Here is a 22,000-nt window from a genome sequence, read left to right on the forward strand (position 1 = left end):
AGGGTCTTAACTATGGAAAGGCAGCATAAAAATAAAATGATGGTGAAGACAATTCGATGGGCCTCCTTTGGCCTGATCCAGCAGAGCTCGTTGTATGTTCTTGTATTTCCCATCGTGGTGTGGGGTAGCAGAGGAATAGAAAGAAACATTTCAGATCTCTTTTGAAATCCATGTGTAAGTGGCTTATTCATTTAGTTAAGTACAGTCATATAATACAAATTCCCTTGCTCACTTTACAGCAAGCAAACTCAACCCTTTCCCATCTTGTTAGATTTTGGTGGAAAGTCTCCATATGAACTGATCTGCTATCTCGCCTCATTTAAAACCAAGCTCTCTTTCCCCCATGGATCATGGTTCTCTGGCCATCACCTGTGTTCTGGTCAGTGATCTGCCGATAGCTCAGATCTAAGGTCTTGAAAGCAGGTCCGGTTGCTGAGTCTCCTCTTTTGCGAAAAGGAGAGTAAGGGAACAAAATGCACAGAGAAGAATCACACTTCATTCTGCACCTAGCTTTAAAGGGTGGCAACAATTTCGTCCTTGCATCAACTGTTTAGAAATATGATTGAAAATAAATACATTTTATGTTGTAGTATTCCGTACTTCCAATTGTGGGTGAAGTGGTGAGGACAGGAGAGGGGGAGCCCTGAACCCAGGACTAGACTCAGTTCTATCTAGAGAGGATCTCCCCATCACCTCTTGTTGTTAAGATGTTTGCAAACAACTCAGCGAAGGGCAGGCAATGTGCTGGAATGACTGTGATACATTTTGTATGGGGAACATTGATGTTCTGCCAAGTTATTGATTATATGTGGGTTGTTCTTTTGTATCAGCAGCACCTCTTATTTCCGCCTCTGAATGACAGGTATTCAAAATATGTGCTATCAATTCGATTAATTCAGAATTCACATACCAGAGGCATTTGCTGGGATTATCAAACCACTCTCTGCCTGGATCTTCAGCCCTGCCTTGCTCCCTTGTTAAGTGAGCAGTTTTTGTTGGTGCCCATTGATTCCACTGGCAGACCCTTGGCCAGGTGGGGGGCAAGGGGGGGTATCGGGAAAGGGGAAGATGGAGAGGCTAACTTTTTGCCTTCCTGTTCTTACCTTTTAAAATAACTAATTTGGTTTGACAAGGAAGGTACAAATTATTATTCAAATAAAACAAGTGGCGGCGGGGGGCGGGGGGGGGATCATTTCTTTAAGGGAGCCACAAGATTTCTCCTTACTATAAAAGCCAGATCCATGTGCAGGGAGAGAGCGAGGTGGATTTTGTGAGTGAGAGAGAGAGACTTGCAGGCAACCCGGTGAGAGGTGCTCAGACAAAAGTGCACATTCACACTCTTGGATGACATGGTTTTTAATAAAAATTACGACAGAATAATAAATGTACAGTTCAAATCAACATGCTAAAATATCTAATGCCATTCAGACAGCAGCCCCATGCAGCCCCCGTTTCCCCCCTTCCTAAGATCAGTAGCTGTTCTAGCCCTCTCCGATAGAAATCCCTTTAAAGTTAAAACTTAAAATGTACTAAACATTTCACCCTTTTTGTGCAATGACTTGTGCAAAAAAAGCTGTTTTCACCACATTAGTTTACAAAATACTCCCCTCAAAATAAAAAACGGAAGACACCCAGAAAATAAAAAAGCACACAGATAAATGAGCAATTAATAAACGTACTACCAAGAAGCTCATGTGTTGGGTGCGGTTGTGGTAGTTTTGGGGCCACAAACAAGTGGTCTTCTGACTGCTTCTAAGATGTGCTATGTGGTTGAGACCCAACGCCTGGCGAAAGCCACTTCTCAAAGGATTTCCAGGTTTGTGGTGAATTATGCCGTCGCTGTTGCAGTGCTCAGAAGACGGCTCCATCAAAAATGGGCCATGAGAGCTGGCTCTTGCGATGGTCTGTGTGTCAAGCCAAAAGGATGGGCACTACTTGCTTCCAGAGGCCCCAGGAGAGGCCAAACCATTCGCCTACTCTTGACCGCCTGCCCTGGACGGCCAGGCTCTCAGACAGCGGCACTAAAGCATTTGCTTCCTTACAACCACCCCAGTACGATCACATTTGCAAGCCCTTAATGGAAACGGTTTCTGCAGGAACAAAGAGCCTGGCTTTAAAAAAAATAATAACAATTTAAAAAAATACCTACATACAAAAGGAATATTTAAAAACAAAAAACACAAAGGGCAACAATACAATGGAGAGGGGTTTTTCTTTTTTCCCTTGTGAGTTTGAAAAGTGGGGTCAGATTTAACCCAAGTGCAAAACCAGCAAAGAACTTTTGCTTTGATCTCCAGCAAAGTGTCGACAGGAAGGATGTGGGCAAGAGAGGTCCCTGCGAAGGAGGTGGCTGGTGAGGAAAGACCCCCCCTCTAGAGCAGCTACAAGCCCCTGCTGGCGGGCAAGGGCACTTGCATACAGGGTGCCCGAGAGCATTTCACCAGTCCTGCCGCTCTCAAGTCTTAAAGGGAAGAGGAAGGAGCAGCCAGGACTAAGCCCGCTTTGCCACCCTGAGGGGCTGCATGGCAGACCCCAAGAGAGCTGCCCCAGGACCCTGCCTGCAATTCTGCAGGGAATGCCTGGGCACCACCCCCTAAGCCGCCCCCTGGCAGGTTTCTGCTCGGATTGCCTGGGCAGCCAAAGGCTGGTGGCTGTTCTTCACACACACCCTCCCCACTTATTCTCCTATTAATAATGATACTTCTCACCCGCCCCGTCTCTCCCGCTTTGCTTCTCTAAAGGAAGCCGACTCACTCTCGCTCGCTCTGCTGCAATTATTAATTCCCTTTTGAAGGGGTGGGACTGTATCGCCTGGAACCAAACGCTAATTGGGAGCAGAGCACCAAAATTCCGTTTCTCATCCCCGTTATGCGACGGGCGGTTTGGAGTTGGACCCTACTGAAACCGGACACTCAGAACAAATATCTCCTTTAGCTCCAGAGGGGTTTCCCCCCTTCTCACGCCAACCAGCCTTTTCTCCGGATCAGGGCCAGGAGGGGTTCAGTTTGGGCTGCTCTGTGGATAAGTCGGTCCCACCCAGATCCGGTAACCCTCTTTCCATCGAGCACCGAGGAGGCTGGAAGGAGGGCCTGGTCGGAGGCTGCGGGATGTTCGTGGCTGGCTGGGGTCTCCAGCGGAGTCTCCCTTCTGGATTTTACTCAGGAAAGCAAAAGGAATGGGTTGGCTCCTGACACAAACTGAGGCCTCACCTGGAAGCAGCTAGCTTGGGAACCGGGAAGCCTTCAAAGCCCAGGCCTGCCTGCTGTCCGGCTTTCCCCTTTTTCAGTGCTGTAACTACTCCCAGGACAGGAGCTGCAACCACCCCCGGTGACCTGATGTCAGTTTGGCAGAGAACTGCTTCACCCCCCCTCGCTCCTCCCATCCCCTGTCGCCGGCTTCACCCCACGCCACACCAAAGAGACCCGGTCAGAAGAGCGGAACAAAGATTCACCATGGAGGGACTTATCTACCTGCACCAGTTCAACTGGGGGCAAAGATCCTCTTGCGGAGATCACCCCCTTTCCCTTTTGTGCCCCCAAACATAAGAGGGCATGGAACACCTGCGGCCACTGCGTCCAAAAGGAACTTGAGCCGGAAATGACCATCAAATCCCCCACACACAGGTGATGTCTGTCCGGAGGGGGGAGATTCTGGGAGATGCGGGAGAAACATCCAAATCAAAAACATTGGATGGACCCAAAGCCACACACACACCCTGCTCCAGTCTCTTCTGCCTTTGGCAGTGGAAAGAGAACCCCCGCCTTATAGGGACAGAGGTGGACAAGGCAAAACGGTGAGGGGGATTCATGTGGTCCTCTAGACAGGGAGGTTTTTTGGCAGTTCCCAACCACATCCACTCCATCTACAGACATCGTCTCACGGCACACACACACACCTGCTTCTGTTGGGCTTTTGTCTTCCATTGGAATCCTGACTGATTCCAGTGCAGAAATTTGGGACCACCAGATCTTTTTCTTCAGGAGGCCCAGTAAGAAGGCCCCCCACCCCTTTGAGGGCTCAAGGGAGCTCAGGGCAGGGAGCAACCCCCCCCCCATGCCACTAGGAACATTTCCTGCACAAGTGTAACTGGATAGGACAGGAATGGTGCCCTGCAATGGCGGGCAGCCCCTCTTCCCATTTTTTCCAATGGGCGCTGCTGACCTGTGCCACCCATGGCTGGACAAGCTGCCCATTGGCACTCGGCTGGCAACCCACCTTTCCTAGCCTGATGTAAACAGAGTTGCCCAGTGGCTCACGCCCCCAAATTTCCCACTGCGGCCACAAGCCTGGCACAAGCCAGCCACCCCCTTTCCCAGGCAGGGAAAGAGGGGGCTCAGGGGACTGGGAAGGGCCCCTCCTTCTGGCTGTGAGATTCTGCTAGGGTAAGGTTTTATTTTAAAGGAAGACTCTTCCACCTCATTCCCTCAAGCCTCATGGCTGCCCCTCCGTAGCTGCAGGCAGCATGGAAGGAAAATGTATTTCCAAGGCAGACCTGCTTACAAAGTGGGGCTCAGGCACCTCCAATGCGGGCAAACCCTTAAAAATGCACCCCTGGGGGACGCTGCTGAACTTACAGGCAAAGAAACATTTAAAAATAGTGTCAGGAGAGCAAAGTGGAAAGGGCCAGGGAAAGCCGTTGCCCCAGGTAGGATGGGCAAGGCAGCAGAAGGAAAGCAGCCACCCCACCTCCACCCCCAAATCTAGAGGCCAGTCTGACTCACAGAAGCTTCCTTTCGCGGGGCAGCCATATGGGGAAGAGGTTGATCCCAGTAGATCCCCTTGCCTGCCTTAATGGATAAACAGAACCTGCACCAAAATTACACTGCTCAAATATCTCCATTCCCCATTCTTAATGAATTGACTGTAGGCCTGCAATGAGAAGAGAATTGAAATTCGATTTGCAAACAGCCAGAGTTGAAAGGGTGTGTGTGTGTGTGTGTGTGTGTGTGCACGCAAAGGTGTGTGTCTCTCTACTCTCCCAGGAAGTGCAAGGGCCAATTTGCTCAGCTGTTTCCCCCAGGAGAAGTGACCGCCCCCCTCAGCTGTCGGTTGCGATGTCACAAAGGGACACTCTGAACATCACAATGCGCTCCTTTCTGGAAAATACAAAGCAAGGTGTTTGGGGCACAGGTGATGCCAGCTGCCTTGCCAAGATGCCCAGCAATGGAGACTTTGCGATGCAAACATCACCACCAACCAGCCATGGGAAACGACCCTCAGCTGATCCTCCTACTACAGCCACACCCCAAACAACCAATTCCACATTGCAGGCAAATAAAATGTCTCTTTGCTGAGGCACGTTTGGAGCCCCAACCCTTAAAAAAAAAACCACCCAACGCTGTCAGCAAACACCAGAGCGATGGACCCACTGGCATTTGGCTTCTGGAAGGAGTTTACGGGGCTCTGGGCTCCTGGATCATGTCCCGGTCTTGACGAAGAGGCCTCAAATCCTGGGAAGAGGACGGCAATACAGGAACAGTTGGCGCCTGCCAGGCCCTTGCCTCTCCTTCCCTCCAGCAGCCACGTTTGTCCACGAGGAAGGGCTCCACGAGGAGGGCGCGCTGGTGCCCGGACAAGCCTCCTCTGTGTGCCGCTGGGCTTACCCCCCCAGCATTTCCAAAGCCCCACCCAGGCAGCCGCGTGGCCCTGCCCGGCCCCCGCCTCACGAGTGGTGGGTGTTGATGAGGCCTCGCAGCTGCTTGGCCACCGTGTCGATCAGCTTCTGCTTGTCCCGCTCGTTCTTCCGGAACTGCGCAAAGACGTTGTTCTTGCGGCTCGTGTCCTTCATCCTGCGCAGGGAGGGAAACCAGAGCGTCACTGCCTCGCAGGCAGAAAGGCTGCCCAGGCGCCCAGCCTCCGGGGCTCCCTTGGCCCACAGCAATGCCAGCCGGTGCCCCTGCGCCCCCCTTCTGCTGCTGGGGAAGGGGCAGCTGACAGAGGCAGTGCCTCCTTTGCCCAGGTGCCAAAGGGGCCCTTTTATTCACCCTTCCTCACCCACAAAGCTACATGATTGCCTTTCGCCACGTGCGCCCAATCGACCACAGAACTGGCTCTGTCACAGGTGCCACAAATACCCGTTCTGCATTTATAAGAACTCCATATTTTAGTGGAACTTTGGAACTCCCTGCCTATGGGCACCAGGCAGGTGCCTTCACTGTGGGATGTGATACAGAAGTAGCAAAGACAACATTCCTTGTTTTCCTAGAGTGGACATGCAAGGGGATGGTTGGTCCAGTCAGTCGAAAACTTCCTGTTTCCTCCTGGATTGGGACATACTTCCTCTTGCATGTGACTAGAGGTGGGCATGACAGTACTTGTGTAGATAACAAAAGCAAAAGGCACAAAGCCCTCCTCCCTTTTTTTTTCCATCTTCCTTTCGTTGTGTGAACTGCAGTGACTGCCAGTTTGCAGTCACCGGGATGAGATCCACATGTACATACTTTGTAACTAAGTCTGCCTTCAGGGATCCAACTGTGAACTGAATGTGAGTAAACTACTTTTATATACTTTACTCAAGACTGTGGCGTGTTTACTCTTTTAAGAGGGATATAAGGGGACTTACCAGGAACCTAAATGTAAGAGGCTTACACAAGCCTGCAACCAGCTACCCGCTGTGCATTTAAAGGGGAATATAAAACTCTGCTAAGTTATAGAACTTGCTAGCGCAAGTTAGGAAGGATATTAATAAATAATATATCCTCTCCTGCCTCCTTTCCCACATTCACTGCACTCTTTCCGGCGCCTGCTAAAAGCCTTTCAGTTTAAAAAAGCCTACCCAGACATTCAGAAAGCTGGTGCGAATATTAATCTGTTTTTAGTGAAGTGTTATTTTAAATTCCTGAAAGTCATAAATTAGTGTTCATTTTCCTTAGGGATAATGCTACTGCTTTATATTTTCTGTAAACCACCGTGCGCTTTTTTAAAAAAATCAAATGCTGTATAAGTTTTATGAAATAATAATAGCACTTCTAATGGACAAAGCAAATTGGGGTCTGCCCCTGCTTCCAGAGAGGGGGCTTTCCTGCCCCTGAGGATTCAGCCCTCAGCGCTCTGCATTGCCCAGGGCGGGCGGGTGATTTGTGAGGACCTGAGCGTGCAACACATGACAGAGCTTTGGGAACTGGGTTGGGGTGTCTCTCTGGGCTGTTAGAGGGAATTAATACCACATACCAGATCCGCTGCCCTCCAGATTCCATGAATTCAGGAGGGCACCCAATTGACGAAAGGTGCACAAGACAGATTTCTGAAGGCATGAAGTGGGCTTCCTTAGAGAAGGGAGAGGGCTCAGGAAAACCTCTTAGGCCAGCGGTTTTCAACCAGTGTGCTATGGCCCCCTGGGGTGCCTTGAATGATGGTCACAGGTGCAGTGGGCAACACTGGCCTCTGTCTCTCTTTCCTTCCCTCCCTCCTCTGGTGTCCTCTTGCATCTCTGCCTCCCAAAGGCTTGCACAGGTGTTTACTGCAGAAGCCCTGGCCATAAGCTTTGCAGATGAACGGTGCCTGCGAGAGGCACCTCTCTTTGGGGCAGGGTGGGGGGCAGCTCAGGGACCAGGGCAGCAGCAGCGGTTGCCCAGAGGACACCCAGGGAGAGGAGAGAGGAGAGGAGGGCACACTCTGCAAGGGTATTCAAAAAAGGGTGAGAGGCTGCCAGCTCTGCAGGCAAGAGGTGACCTAACTGGGCTCCTGAATGTAGTTGGTCAAGGGGGCCGTGGACCCAAGAAGGTTGAAATCCTCTGTCTTATGCCCTTCCTTGGTCTCCAATTACTATGCAGTTACAGCCCCCAGAAAAAGGGGCAACAGCAAACTTCTCTTGAACATATCCGTCTTTTATTTGGGTGTGGAATTTTTGACATTAAGAAGAGTGGTCCTGGCTGCCTACTAACACTCGTTTTTAAACTTCTGAGTAGGGAAACTGCCCTCACACATGGGACGGGAAATGGGGCGGGGGGAGGGCTACGGCAGCCTAGCCCAACCCAGCACCTTCCAGACGTTTTGGTCAAGCAGACTGGGAGTCATGGGAGTTGTAGTCCAAAACATCTGGAAGGCTGTGGACTAGGCTAGGCTGCTCCACGCCAGGCAACCCACCATCGGAACATCAGGAATAAATTACGGGATTTGTGGGGGACATCCGAGTGTGCTTGAAGCCTGACGAAAGGGTCTTGGTACCCGGCTGGGTCTCCCTGTGGGGCTATCGGGCTACAAATAACAGAGCAGTTAGGAGGGAATTAATGGCCAGACGCCTTTGCCAAAACCCTCCGCCAAAACCCTCCTCAAACTGCCCCACGTTTTGTTGGAAGCTCATCTCTAAATACAGAGCAGCCCTGGCTGAGATTGCCATCCTGTTTGAAAGGGCAATTAGCAGATTGGAGATGATAAAGTTACCAGGAGGGGCTGCTTCCAGAAGGACCGGTTGCCTTGCGCCCACTGAGTACAATAAAAGGACTCACAGGGAAGAAAACTAGAGGAGCCCCCAAACGAGCCACATACTTACTCTCGCGATATCCTGTGGAAGTGAGGAAGGAGAAAGAGAGAGAGAGAAACCGAGAGAGGAGTTAAGAAGTGGCTTCTCTGGCCACTGGCCACCTGGGCAAATCTACTCCAGTGACCCTGCAAGCCATTCTGGTCCCGAGAGATGGAGGGAGGGAGGTGGGATGACCGAGCAGCAAGGATCCGCCAAGCCAGGACTTTGACACACATGCTCTGAGCTGGGTCCCAGAGCAGCTAAGCAAGAGGGGAATGCGGCAAGGAGTCCCTGGAGAGAGGCATGGCACCATTTTGCCCAGGGAGGCTCCTCTGCCCAAACCAGGAAGCATCACCCAGGTGGGCTGGCAAAAGGATGAGCAGCACAAAGGAAGGAAGTCGGAGCAGGTTGTCAGGCTCTTAGGAAGTGTTGCACTTTGACAGGTGTCCATTATGACTTCTGGGGGCTGACCCAGGTCTCGCCCACCTGCCAAAGCTGGCCAGTGGGAGGTGGGGGAGATAAAGACATGGTCCACTGGGCCCAAAGGATCCCCACCCCTGGTGTACTGGCGCAATTGCAAAGCACCCAGCATCCTCCCCAAAATTGATTGGCTGCTGCCCTATCGAAGAGAGAAGGGCAGGGATCTCGTTCCTCAACATCCAGCTGTGTGGAATTGAGAACCACTTTTCACATCCAGTGTGCCAAGCCACCGGGGGAGGCAAAGAAGCACCTCCTGGTGACACCGGCAGTGGCGAGTGAGAATTCAGCAGGGAACCTGCATTGGCAATTGCCTTCATTCCCATGGGGGGAGAGACATGAAATGGTGCCATTAAGAGAGACTTTATATGCTTGGTCAATCTGCACCCTCTCCAGGAAGAACTGGGCATCTCACACAGAAGGACAATGTCAGTCAGGTTGCCTAGCCAATGAAGTGTATCAGTTATATATATACCTGTTTCTAAATTTCCTGATTTCATTTGTATGTTGGATTCTTCTGTCAATCAATTCATGCATTCTTATAATTGAATGAATATGAACTGGAAGCAAAGGCTATGCAGTTTAATGGGGCGATGTGGGAGAAGTCTGCGTTCGATTCTCACTGTCCAACATGCTCTGGCAATGCCCCAATGTGCAGAGCGGTCTGTTTGTGCACACCTCTGTGTGGAGCCCTGGTGATTTCTGCACACTTCTGCCAGCCAGCTCGCTCTGACCGCCCCATGCGCACACACAAAGCGAAGACAACCACCTGCGGCAGGGAAATCACCCCTGCGCAAGACACACAGAACAGCACAAGAACGTCACAGCCGTGGCAAGAGGCTCTGGGGCAGAGGGCAAGGGGTGCTCAGCAGCCCAGCACCTCAGCGCAAGCAGCAGCAGCAGCCACCCTCCTCCCTCCTGGAAGCCCAGGCCAGGCAGCGGAGGCGATGGAAGGAGCCACCAGAGGGAACGCGGCTGCTTGTCAAAGCAAGCCAGGAAACCATCGGAAGAATGTCTCGGCTGAGGCACTCACTTTTCCAGCAAGATCAGCGCCGTTGTGGGATTCACGCGAAGGTATTTGCAGGTCGGCTGCCCGTAGTCGGCCAGGTATGTAGACCAATCCCACTGGAGAAACAGATCTAAGAGCTGAAACACACAGAGAGAAACAGGTTACAGCTTAGAGGAACATCGGGGGGGCACACGTTCGGAGATGAAACATGGCCCCCAGAGGAGGGGCTGCTGATGCCCTTGGCTCTGGGCTTTGCCAGGGGCCCCCTGCCCTCTGTCTCACCTGTAAAATGGGAATGCCAGCAGCCCACCACACAGGGCTGTTAGGAGGGCCGCTGGCAAGGATGCTTTAAGATCTGGGATATTCTTTCCGGGGAGGGGTCAGCGAGGGGAGTGTGTTCCCCCCACCCCCAATTCTATAATTTTTTCCAACCCAAGGCAGTCTGCACTCACAAAGTGCTACAGAGGCAGGGAGGCAAAAGGAAAGGAGGATCCAGTTCAGTGTGTTTCTGCTTCCAAGGGGAGCAAGCGGCCGGTCAGGCCTGGGCTGTGGGGTTGGGGCAGTGGAAGGGAAAGATGACTGGCACAGGAAACCAGGGGCAAAGTGGGGCTGAGCAGGAGGAACAAAGGACCAAGAACCCAGGGTAGCCAAGGGGCAGAAAAGGCTGTGCCAACAGTGCCCAGGCTCCCTGAAAAACCAAGCGCCACAGAGGGGGCTGTTTCCCTGTCCAGAGGCAGCCTTGTGCCGGGAGAGGAACAGAAACTCTGCATTCTAAAGGAAATACACGTCCCTTGGTCTGATGACTTGGGAAGTAACAGGGCTTAGATGAGCAAAGGTGCCTAATTCTCACTTAGAGGAAAGTTTATTTGTATTTTCGAAGGTTAACTATTACACCACAGACTGGAAATCTCTACACACGAGCCTTGGGCTCCCCAGGAAAACACCTTTCCCTCTGGGCCAGGACCCCAAAGAAGATAAACCAAGCTGGCAACGGCCAGAGCTGTGCAGATGCCATTTGAGGCACCACCCTGCCCTTCCTTGTTGCGGTCAAACAGCTTTTGCCAACCTGGTTCCTGCCAGGTGTTTCGTACTACAACTCTGTAAGGGCCGATGGGACCTGTAGTTTAGCAGGGGGCACCTGGGAATGTGGCACTGGAGTTTCTTACGGCACAATGCGCAGGAGGAGGGTGGCAGAAAGGGGTGGTGGCACTGCCGTGCGAGAAGCCACTCTGCGCAAAGTGTGCAGAAGCCCAGAGAACAGGGCGACAGCCTCCCGCCTCCCGGTCACAACTAAGCAGAGTCTAGACACTGCAAGCTGTGCATTTTGGACACCCTCAGATCCGGCTGCAGAGCCCTCTACCCGAGCCTTGGGCCTGCGGGCAGAGGCGCCAGGGTCAGGCCAATTTGTCCTCTGGTGATTGTGGTGTCCCTCTGCTCTGCGCCACCGGGCGCCCTCCCCCAGCGCATCCCCCTGGGGAGCAGAGAGCGGCTTCCTCCTCGGGCGCGCCCCACCCCAGCGCCACGAAGGGGAGCGGCAGTGATGGATGGCCTGTGTGTTTTACAGCCGTTGAGCCCTATCCATCTTGTGGACACGCGGCCTCTGGCTTGCGATGCCTCCGAGGGCTCCCTCCTTCCCCTCGCGCAGGGCGGCTGCTGCACTCGCAGAGCAACCAGAGGGGCGGGAAGTTCTCTCGCCAGGAACTCTGACAATGCAAGACGATTTATCTGTCACATAAATGCGGTTTTATTGGTTTTACTGTTTAAACTTTTCACCTCCGCAACTAAATCGGGGGCAGCGGGGGGGGGGGGAGAGAGAAGAGCCTTTTGCACAAGGGCATCCCTGAAGCCCAGGCTCCTCCACGCATTCTGGCAGCCACCTTCTGGGGCAGATTCCAAAATAAAAATATGCAAATACCATTAATTCTTCAAACCAGAGAGTCGGCGGTGCAGCTCCATAAATCAAACTTGACAGCCCAGAGCGCACCAGGGTGGCGGGGGGGGGGGGGAGGGGAGAGGGGGAGCCGCAGTTTGCAAGTTCAGTGGGGGCTGCGTGGCTCAAGCACTGCGGCTGCCGGTGTTTCTGCATGCCGTGAGCACCGGCAGAGAGACGTGCAGGAGGGACGGCGGTGACCGTAAACCTGGTGCATGTCAGGGAGACAAGGCGGCTGGCTGGGTGGGGGACCTGGGATGGGGAAGAGAGGGAGAGGTCCCAGAGAGTTCAAGGTGTTTTCAGTGCCAGATCGTCCGTCAGAAGCTCTTCCAAGACCTGGGATTGCACTCTCAGGGCCAGGGGTGGGGGGAAAGGCCTTCAATCACAACCTTCCGTTTCACCCCAAGATGCTGCATGCAGCAGACCCCGTCCCTCAAACTGACTGACACCCCCAGCTTTATCCTCCAACTTGGATGTCTTCAATAGAGGAATGGGTCCATTCATGAAGGAGACGGCCACTGACAGCTACTGGCCTCCACGGCTGGAGGCAGCGATGCTCTTAAACCCAGTTGGTTTTTAAAGCACAGGAGCGGAGAGGGCTATTATGCTCAGATCCTGCTCGCATCTGGCCAGCCCCTGCGAGAACAGGATGCTGGACTAAGCAGACCACTGGCCTGATCCTTCAAGGCTCTTCTTAGGTTCAGCCCTTCCTTGTGCTACAGCATGGGTTGGCAAACTAAGGCCCGGGGGCCAGACCCGGCCCAACTGCCTTCTGGAGCCGGCCCACAGACAGTCCGGGAATCACCACGTGGATCGGCATGGGGATTCTGATTGTTTGGGCTGCGCCATTCCCCACCCCCCTCACACACACCGCGACGGCGCCTCCTCCCTCCCTCCTCCTGGCTTCTCCCTGCCCTGCCTAGAGGAGGAAGGGGGCTGGGCTTTGTTGAGTGCCATTTTCAGCAGCCCCTCTCCGGAGCCAGCCCTTTTGCGCCACACATCGTCCCTCCGCTGCCGTCGTCGCCAGCCCCTGCCGCTCGCAAGGCACAGGCAAGCAGCCACTGGGGCTCGACTGGTGCTGTGGTGAAGGGAGGGGAGAGTTGGGTGGGTTCTTTCAAAATATAGTCCGGTCCCCCACAAGGTCTGAGGGACAGTGGACTGGCCCCCTGCGGAAAAAGTTTGCTGACCCCTGTGCTACAGTCAGAAAACCAGAGCCATCTTCGGGGGCTAGGCAGTGCAGCTCTCTCCCCAAGTCTCCTCATGAGGAGGTGCAAGGGTGTGCCTGGGCCCAATCCCTTGAGGAGCAGCCTTGACACTCTGGCCCTGAAACACTCCTTCCTCCTGGTCACAGCACACTAACTTCCCTTCCAAAGCCCCCAGCCTTTGCCATCACTGGCAGCAGGAGCTGATGGCATCCGGCGCAGAGGGCAAAGGGCGGCTTCCCAGAGTCACACAAACATTTGAAAAAGGGGAGAGGGGAGGAGGTTTGCATGCAAGCCTGTCCCAACGAGTAACAAAGTGCAAGAATCCCATTAAGCACAATGCAATTAGCTTGCATTGAATACGTCAATCTCTCTGCCAGTTCGACACTGGCACATCTATACAGGTTTGGTTAAAACAGTACCAGCCACAATTAAAAGCTCTCCAGCCCAGAGACATCCCAGGTGGATCTACAAGGCTGCTGCTTCTGACACATGACCTTCCAATCGCGGAGCTACTCCCTGCCACGTCATCCCCATCCCGGAGACCACCCACAGCCACGGAGACACGCTATTGCCAAATCCAGGACTCTAAATCAAGCATTGTTTCAGCCAAAACTGCAACGAGAAACTCATTGCCATGCCTGGCCCTGACCTGATCCCAGACATGCAGTCCTTGGAGGGTGAAGCAGCCACCCCACAGCTTGGGGAGCAGACAGGGCTCCCCAGAACCAACGCTGAGGTCCTGTTAGGAGAAGGTGGTGGAGCCACACTCCAAGCATGAACGCCGGCACCGAAAGTTCTGGTCCCGACCAAAGAGCAAAGCCACAGCATGTGTCCACAGGCCCAGGGTTGATGTGTGAGGCTCCCAAATTAAGGACCTCCTCATGAGTAAGTGATGCCCTTAAATACCTTCCCCACCAGCAGTTTTGGATCGGGGCATAGTTGAAGAAGCAAGAGGATATGAGGCCTTGCTCTTGAGCCTTCTGTTTGCAGGAAGCAACATGAGTCTTGAGCTCCTTGCTCCTGAGGCTGGTTTCATCTCCTTCGACCCCAGACCTTGACCCTGGATGTCGAGTTGGACCGAGGCCAGTTCTCAGTGCTTGACCTCAGCTTGCCTGGACCGCAGAGCACACCCTGCCCTTGTTGGTGATGATTTTGGGAAGAGGCTTAATCCTCTTGGGACTGGGATCCAGCACCCCCCCCCCCGACAGCAACCATGACAGCGTGGCGCCCTGCACAGCAAGTGGGCAGTGAGTCCACACTGGTGAGCCCCCTGCTCTGAGTCTGCTCTGCCAGAGAAAATCCCTGGTGGAAAAGAGGATAAATGGAGAGGTGAACCAGTGAGGAAGAACCATAAACCTTGCAACGTGATTCATTGCCAACTAGCAAGACCACCACCAGGCCGCCCATTCCAGTCCATTGCAATTAGCAGAGGAAAAGGCGGCTCAGAAGCAAACAATTGATCTTTCGGAGGTGAAGCCTTTGGGTCTCCTCTGGTTTCTGTGAGGCGTCCTCCCGAAGGCTGAGCAGACTCGTCCCCAAGTTCACTTTTCGTGGCTCCGGCTGCACGTCTGAGACCCCCTTAGGGCCTTGTAGGCTGTCACTCTTCCCACAACCAGGAGAAGGGGCACCCGACTAGCTACGGACACCCTAAAACTCTGGCAATGCCTCCCCACCCCCACCCACTGGTTGTACACTTAATCCGAAGTCAGTCCCAAGGCCAGTTTGCACATCACACATTTTAGGTAGGCAAACGCAATGTGTGAATGAAACAAGCAAATGCCTGGGAGCACATGAATTACACAGGGATGCTCATCAGAGGCTGGAAATGGATCCATGCAGCGAGCATAGAGGAACAGTGGACCAAACTCCAGAAACGCCCCCCTTGGCTATTCTATGGTGAACATAGCATGCCATCTTGACCTTGGTAGAGTTCATCCCTTGCTAGAGTTCATCCCAGCCAGGCTGCCAACCTCAATAAAATATGGGGGGGAGTAAGCCCCACCCCACACAACTGATCACATGACGCAGCACACGTACACCATTTGAATAGCAATGCTCATCAATTTGGGGGGTCAGCCCCCTCAAATATTTTATTGGGGGGCAAACGGACCTTGGTCCCTACGAGTTGGCTCCTATGATGCCAGCACCTCACCCCCTTGCGTTGTGCTGAGAGGGGGCTGGACATGGAAGGGGGGGCCAGGTTTGAACCAAGAGCTCGCTGGCCCCCTCTGCAGCCTCCCCAGGGGTGACTCAGAAGTTCCATGGCCAGGAGATCTATGTGAGAGAGGGGAGAGGGGCTGGCACGTGTCCTTGGTGAGCCAGGAAGGGTAGCTGCTGAGGCGTCAGATGACAGCTCCCCGAATTACTGCCTGCTGGTTTTCAAGAGGCCGGATTGTGGCCAAGGACATCTGTTTATATCCTCAGACAATCCTCGAAAGGCTCCAAGGAGAAACCTGGAAGGATTCAAGTCGGGGGCTGGAGAGAGAGAGAGAGAGACGGAGTTTAACAGCACAAAACCCTCCGTCCACTCACACCCGTACCTCTCCCCCCCATCATCTCGATTATTTTTGGATGTCCTCTGCCTGTTTTTAGGCTCCTGTCTTTATTAAATTAGGGTTCCAGTGGATGGAGTCCAGAAACCTTCACATCTGCACTTGCTGCCGACGAGCTCTGCCATTTTTCCATCTGTAAATGCTCATAAATTTATTCCCAGGAATCGCGCTCTGTTTCCAGTAACTCCAAAGTGTTATTGTGAGAAGGCAACCGGAGAGTCTCTTCTGACCACTCTCGTTTTCAGGCCTTGGTGTTGAAACGGCTCTTAAGGAGGAGAGGCCCGCAAGCGCCTTTGTTCTGCTGGCTTACGGAGCAGGCTGGTCCAGCTCCCAGACACGCCGGCCTCCTTCTTCCGCGGCTCCCGTCCTTGCAGGGTGGAGATTTGGACTTGCCACACCGTTGCCTGTTGCCCCTCTAAAGAGTTGCAGGGCTCTGCGACTACCAGTGGCTGGAAACCACAGGTGGGGAGAACGGCTCTTGTGTTCAGGTCCCGCTCTGGAGCTTCCCACTGGGGCAACTGCTCAGCCACCGGGAGAACAGATGCTGGACGTTTTAATTTGCTTTTATTTATCAGATTTATACACTGCCCTTCATCCGAAGATCTCAGGACGGTTCACAAGATGGGTGCACAATGACTCCGTGGGCCATGGGCCGGATCCAGCAGGCTCTTCTTATGCGCTTACGAAGGGTCCACAGCTCAGTGGCAGAGGGGGAAGGGAAGAAGGGTTCCATCCTTGCGCTCGGGGAACAGGTGCTGGCAGTGATTGCCCAACCTGGCTCCCCCTCTCCCCTCACAGAGCTCCAATTCCCAGCACCCTTAAGGAACTACAGTTCCCAGGATCCTTTGCAAGAGAGGGAAGTCACATGCTTTCAACGCTTGGTGTATTTTTCTGCCCAGGATGCTGGAGAGGCACTGCCAGCCAAGAAGGGATGATGGGCTGGGTGGGTGGGGGAATACAGGAGGCCCCCCGCCCCTCATCCTAACCCCCTGGAGCCCTAAACCCCTGACCAGTTCAGGAAGCCTGGCCTGACCCTGGCCTGAGCGGGGGACGGACCCTGAGCAGAGGCTCTAGCCAATGGCACCAAAGGGTGAGAAGTGTTATCCCTAACGGCAATCCAAGGAAGGTCCTAAGGACCAGGTGTGGGGGCACTACCTGGAGAGGGGCTTTCTCTCTGGCTCTCATACTTTGCATTTTTCTCTCCAGACTTCAGGAGCCAAGGAGTTCTCTGGCTCTGTCGCCAGCCTCTGCAGCTCAGCACCTGCAGCTGACAGCCGGCAGCCACATTCCATGGGGAGGGTCCCCGCTCAGCTGCTCCCCCCTGCAGTGGGCCCGCTCCGGAGGGAGGGAGGCAGGCAGCGTCAGCAAAGGGCGGGGAGGGTCTGGCAAGACGGAGAACCACATGGGGAGATGAAGGAGAGCAAGTCTCCCTTCAGAATGCCCCTGTCGCTGGTTCAGGGGACTGGATGGCCTCACTCCCTATAGATCACAGAACTGACCCATGGCTTTTTCTTGGGTTCCTCCCTCTCCCTTGCCTGCTCCCTGCCCAAATTCACTCTGTTGCAAAGCCACAGATCAGTTGAGCATCACCTCTCTGCCTGCAAACACCCAAGAGATGATGGACAGCATCCTATTACCCCTGAATGTTGGAAGATTCAGGACAGACCAAAGAAATCCCTTCTTCACGCAGCTAATAGTGAAACTAGGAAAGTGGTTCCTGCAGAAGGCAGGGATAGCCACCAACTTAGATGGCTTTAAAACAGGACCAAACAAATTCATGGAGGAGGCGAGGCCCATGGAAGGCTCCTAGCCAGGATGGGGCAGCGATGCTTCTGAATCCCAGTTGCTGGAAGCCACAAGAGGGGAGGATTTGTGCTCAAATCCTGCTTGCAGGTTTCCCTTTGGGGCATCTGGTCGGCCCCTTTGAGAAGAGGATGCTGAATGACTAGACGGGCCACTGGCCTGATCCAGCAGGGCTCTTCTCATGCCCTCTCTGTGTGATGTTTCCATGAAACGAACCCTGAGGCCTCTGCCATTCGTCTCCGCGTCATCTCATCTGCCATCAAAATCACGGCTCCTCCCTTGTCTCTGCAGCATCAGGTCGGCTGTTTAAACCAGGGTGGTTGCCATAATTGAGAAGCATGAGACGGTGGCCCCCCAAAATCGCTGGATCTGTCAGGTTCCCCACCCCACCCGGCCACTGGGAAAAGCACTGGCTCCGGGCAAAGGACCCCAGCGTGGTCGGCAACTATTCCCGGCTCCCGTTTGGCGCGTGCCAAGTTCTCCGTGAACTGCAGGTTCCTTTTGTTTACCCGGCGAGGGTGGGGCAGGAGAGGAAGAGGTGACCTCTCCCTCACCCCCTCCCGTCTGTATGGGACTGACGCTGCTGCTGTCACCTCCCAGTGAACTTTCAGATTATCTCAGAAGAGCTTCACCTTGCCTTGAACTTGTTCGCTGCTCCCCAGCGCAGTCACGTAGCATTGCTTAAACACTCCAGCGCCACGCAGCCAGCGACTCCGCCAGCTTTAAAGTGGGGGGGGGAGGGGAGACTCACTCGTCCCCATCGCCATTCCCAAAGCACAACGCTGTGACGTGCACCAGGGAAGCCGGGGGGGGGGGCACCCTGGCACATCCCAGGGTTGGGTGGCAGCAAGAGTTGGCCACGGAGGGAGGGGACCCCAGAGCAGGAGCTGACAACGCAGGAGACAGTGAGATGGAGGGGGCGCCCTGGCTGCCAAACCAGGCCATGCCCAGGGCAAGCAGGCCTAGTAAGAGGGACGAGGGCAGCCCACTTGGCCGCTGGAACCCAGCTCACACCAGAAGCGGAGGGCGGAAGGGGCAGTTTCAGAGCAAAAGAGGGGCCAGCTGCTGATTCCCTCACCCCACCCGTCTCCAAGATCACTTCTGGATTAGGACTTGGCCTTGGAGAAAAGCACAGGGGCAGGGGGTGGGAATGGGGGATACAACAGCAGCCGGCAGGGCCAAATCTGCCCCCCAACTTCTGCATCCCTGTTATTAAAAAAAGGAAAGAGAAATCCAGACCCCTGAGCCCCCATTTTATGCAAGATTCAGGGAGATCTGGGTTCCAATAAGGCAGTCAGCTGGTGCTACCTACATAGTTTGGCTGCCGATGACCAAAAGCCATTTGTTTCCAAACAACAACAACAACAACTGCAAAAGTGAACTGTAGCTTCCCATTCTATATACTTTTCAATATGTAAACTAACCGAGCATGGATCCCTTTTGAATCCATTCCTAGTTCCCGGGGGTGAGGGGAGGCTGAGATTCCAAGCCATAACTTTTAGGTTCTGTATTAATTATTCCACCAGACCTGCCAGCAACTGTCTTCCACATGTGCAACTCACGGAAGAGATGCAAAGGACACCCCCCCCCCCGCCAAATAAAAGGCTGGGGATCCATCCTTGAGCAACGCCACCACGCTTGCAATCACGGCAGCTGCCGAGAAGCCCAGACAGAGGCCTGAAACAATGAGCGTTGGCACACGGAGGGGTGGACCTCATTGCACAAACTTCATTGCACAAACAGCTCCAGCCGGCATGTTTCAGAGACATCCTCAAGTTGCACATCAAAAGGCAGCAAAAAGAGAGAGAGAGACAAGATCCTGGGCATGGACTGGGAGAGGTGCTGGCCTACGGTCCCTGGCCTGCAGCGAAAGCAGCCGCCTGTGCCGCCAGCATCCGGCTCCAAGAAGCCGCCCTCAGGTAACCTGTCAGTGCGTGTCAAAGTGAGTGGCAGAGGGCAGCAGGGTGGGAAGGGAACGCCAAGGGGGAAAGGCAGCCCTGGGTCTGGCCTGACGTGTCGGCAGCCTCAATGCAAACAAGCTGTGAACTGGAGAGGGCAAGGAGGAGCCCTGCCTGGTGTGAATAAGGCCTGTCACCAGCAGCAGCCCTGGCCAAACACGGGCGCCGCTTGCAGAGCTGTCAGATTTCTGAAAAGGGAGAGGAGAGCATCTCCATTTGCAAATGCTGAAGGCAAATGCTTGAAAGCACCCAGGAATGTTTCCGAAACCTGGAATATCCGGCAGCATTTTATCATCACCGCCAACCCTGGAGACATCCCTTGGGAATCAGAATTAATATGTAAAGTTGCCTTGCTCTGATGTCACTAAAAGGAAAAGTCAAGAAGCAAGCTGAAAAGGCAAATGGTCTCTTTAGCTTCTGCAACAAAGCTGGCCCTTCCCCCAGGACCAGCCATCTTGCATGCCAGTCACAAGAACACAGGAGCACAGCAAGTCAGAAACTGGTTCGTCTTGCTCAGTGCTGCCCACACTGACTGGCAGCAGCTCTCCAGGATTTCAGGCATGACCCCCTCCCAGCCCTGCCTGGAGATGTCTTTGGGGATTGAACCCAGGATCTGCCGCTTCCAAGGCAGACACTCTCCCACTGAGCCTCTTATAAAGTGTTGGGCGAGTGAGAGAGAATATTGGGTTGTTTTTCTTTGCATTCTGTATTTTATGGTTTTATATTGTGATTTTATGTTGCAACCACCTTGCAACAACCACTATACCTGCAGGTATAGGGTGGAATACAAATTTAATTAATAATAATAATAATAATAATAATAATAATAATAATAAGGCACTTCCTGCCAGCCTGATCACTCCAGGCAGAGCACTGCGGCCGTGGACAGGAAGATGGCCTCTGGTCCGACAAACTTCTGGTCCTCAGAACCCACTCCCTCTGCGCAGATTGTTCTATCAGAATCTGGCTTCCACCTCCACTTGCCTGAAGCTGAAACAGCGCAGACCCCACTGCAAAGCCTACTGGAAGGGATTGGCGTGAGCTGAACCTAATCAGGCCTCAAATCTCGCAGGCCACGCTTGGCTGCGAGCGAGACAGCTCCACCTCCAGCACCGGGGTGAGTTTCAGCTGGAGCCGGGAGAGCAAACGGCAAAGCGTTTAATCCAGATATTGCGTCCGCCGAGGCTTGTTGCAGCAACAGCATCGCCTTTGGCACCGAGAGGAATAACAGGATTTATGGCTGTTTGCTGCAGATTAAGGATACATCTGAAACCGAAGCAGGAACCTGGACTGAAGCAAGAGGCTGTGTCGCCCTGACCCCTGGATGGCCCTGTTGCTGCTGAAACGCCGTTCTGAACTCTCGGCGGCAGGAGCAGGAGGAGGAAGAGGCGGCTGCAGAGGCGGCAAAGTGTCCCACTTGGACCAAGCGGCAAAACACTCACTCCAGTGGCTGCCTGCGATTAAACCCTCCTGCCTGGCGACTGCAGGTGACCAACAAGCAGATTTATGTTATGTGCACACCGTCTCGTTTGCTTGGGATGAAACAGATTTACAACCCAAGCGGAGATTACAAGGATAGCTCCGTTGGTTAGAGCGTGGTGCTAAGGCCAAGGCTGCAGGTTTGATTCCTGTAAGGGACAGCCCCATATTCCTGCACTCCAGGAGGTTGGACTAGATGATCCTCAGGGTCCCTTCCAACTGTATGATTCTATGATGGGAAGAAGGTCCCTTCCAACTTTACGATTCTATGATTCTAAGGTCGGATTTGAAAGGAGTGGCATCGGCAAGGCTGAACTCCAAAGCCATCTCAGCCAGGCAAAATGGCATTAGTGGCCAATGAGCCCAGTTTTTCCCACACCCCTGGGCACGTAGCTCAACTTCCCAAACTCCAGACACTTCCTCCTTCCCCGTTATTACATTGTGGTGGCACAAAAAAGGCCTACAAACCAACCCAATGACAATCCACCAAAAAACAATGCCAGGATGGATAGATGACTCAAGGGAACACAGGCCAGCAGCATCCTGGCTTTCCAGGAAGCTCAGAGGAGAACCAGTTGTAGTCTGCCTGGCGACAGCCCTCCACCCTTCCTCCAAGAAAGTTGGGGGAATCCCAAGGTGGAGCTCTGCCTCCTCAGTCATCTATGCAACAAACACGTTTGCCACACCTTAGAGAAGGTGCCTGGTTTGGGCTGTTCTCCAAGGTGGCAGCAGAGCACAGCAAGGGCATCTGTTGCACCTAAAAGACTGGGCGAAGGTTGCTCACAGGCCCACAGCACAAATTTGTGTGAGCTAATCAGTTTAGGTACAAATGAGCAGACTTTCAGAGGGGGGAATGGTATTTTCGCACATGCAGCCCTTATGAAACTCTGCAAAATGCAGGAAAGCATCACCCCTCTGGACCCACCAGTGTGCCTGAATTAGATCCAGTTTTGCCCAGAGACACACACAACTTTGAAGTTAGGAATACTACAGGGTTTGGGAGTTAGATGTGCGCAACGTATTGTAACATTGCCTTTGTAAACCACTTTGATAAGTATTGCAAAAAGTAATGGAGAAATATCAGCAATTATCAACAACATATCTGCAGTCTGCAAATGTAAAAACA

The 22,000-nt window shown here is 53.4% G+C and overlaps 1 protein-coding gene and 1 long non-coding RNA gene across 3 annotated transcripts in view; one reads left to right on the forward strand and one right to left on the reverse strand.

Annotated features, from left to right (window-relative positions):
- Positions 1 to 22,000, forward strand: part of LOC310742534 — a 353,556-nt gene that overhangs the window by 31,483 nt on the left and 300,073 nt on the right. The gene's annotated exons all lie outside the window — the stretch shown is intronic.
- EXOC6B (exocyst complex component 6B) overlaps positions 1,341 to 22,000 on the reverse strand; it is a 215,447-nt gene continuing 194,787 nt past the window's right edge. For both annotated transcript variants that reach the window (XM_083571233.1, XM_083571234.1), the window contains 2 exons: positions 9,972 to 10,084; positions 1,341 to 5,789 (listed from right to left, as the gene is read on the reverse strand). In XM_083571233.1, the coding sequence (XP_083427359.1) occupies positions 5,663 to 5,789; positions 9,972 to 10,084 (240 nt within the window). In that variant the 3' untranslated portion in view covers positions 1,341 to 5,662. The remainder of the gene's footprint in view (positions 5,790 to 9,971; positions 10,085 to 22,000) is intronic.

The sequence above is a fragment of the Podarcis filfolensis genome (genome assembly GCF_964270895.1).
Source record: "Podarcis filfolensis genome assembly, chromosome: 9".
Classification (NCBI taxonomy): Eukaryota; Metazoa; Chordata; class Lepidosauria; order Squamata; family Lacertidae; genus Podarcis; species Podarcis filfolensis.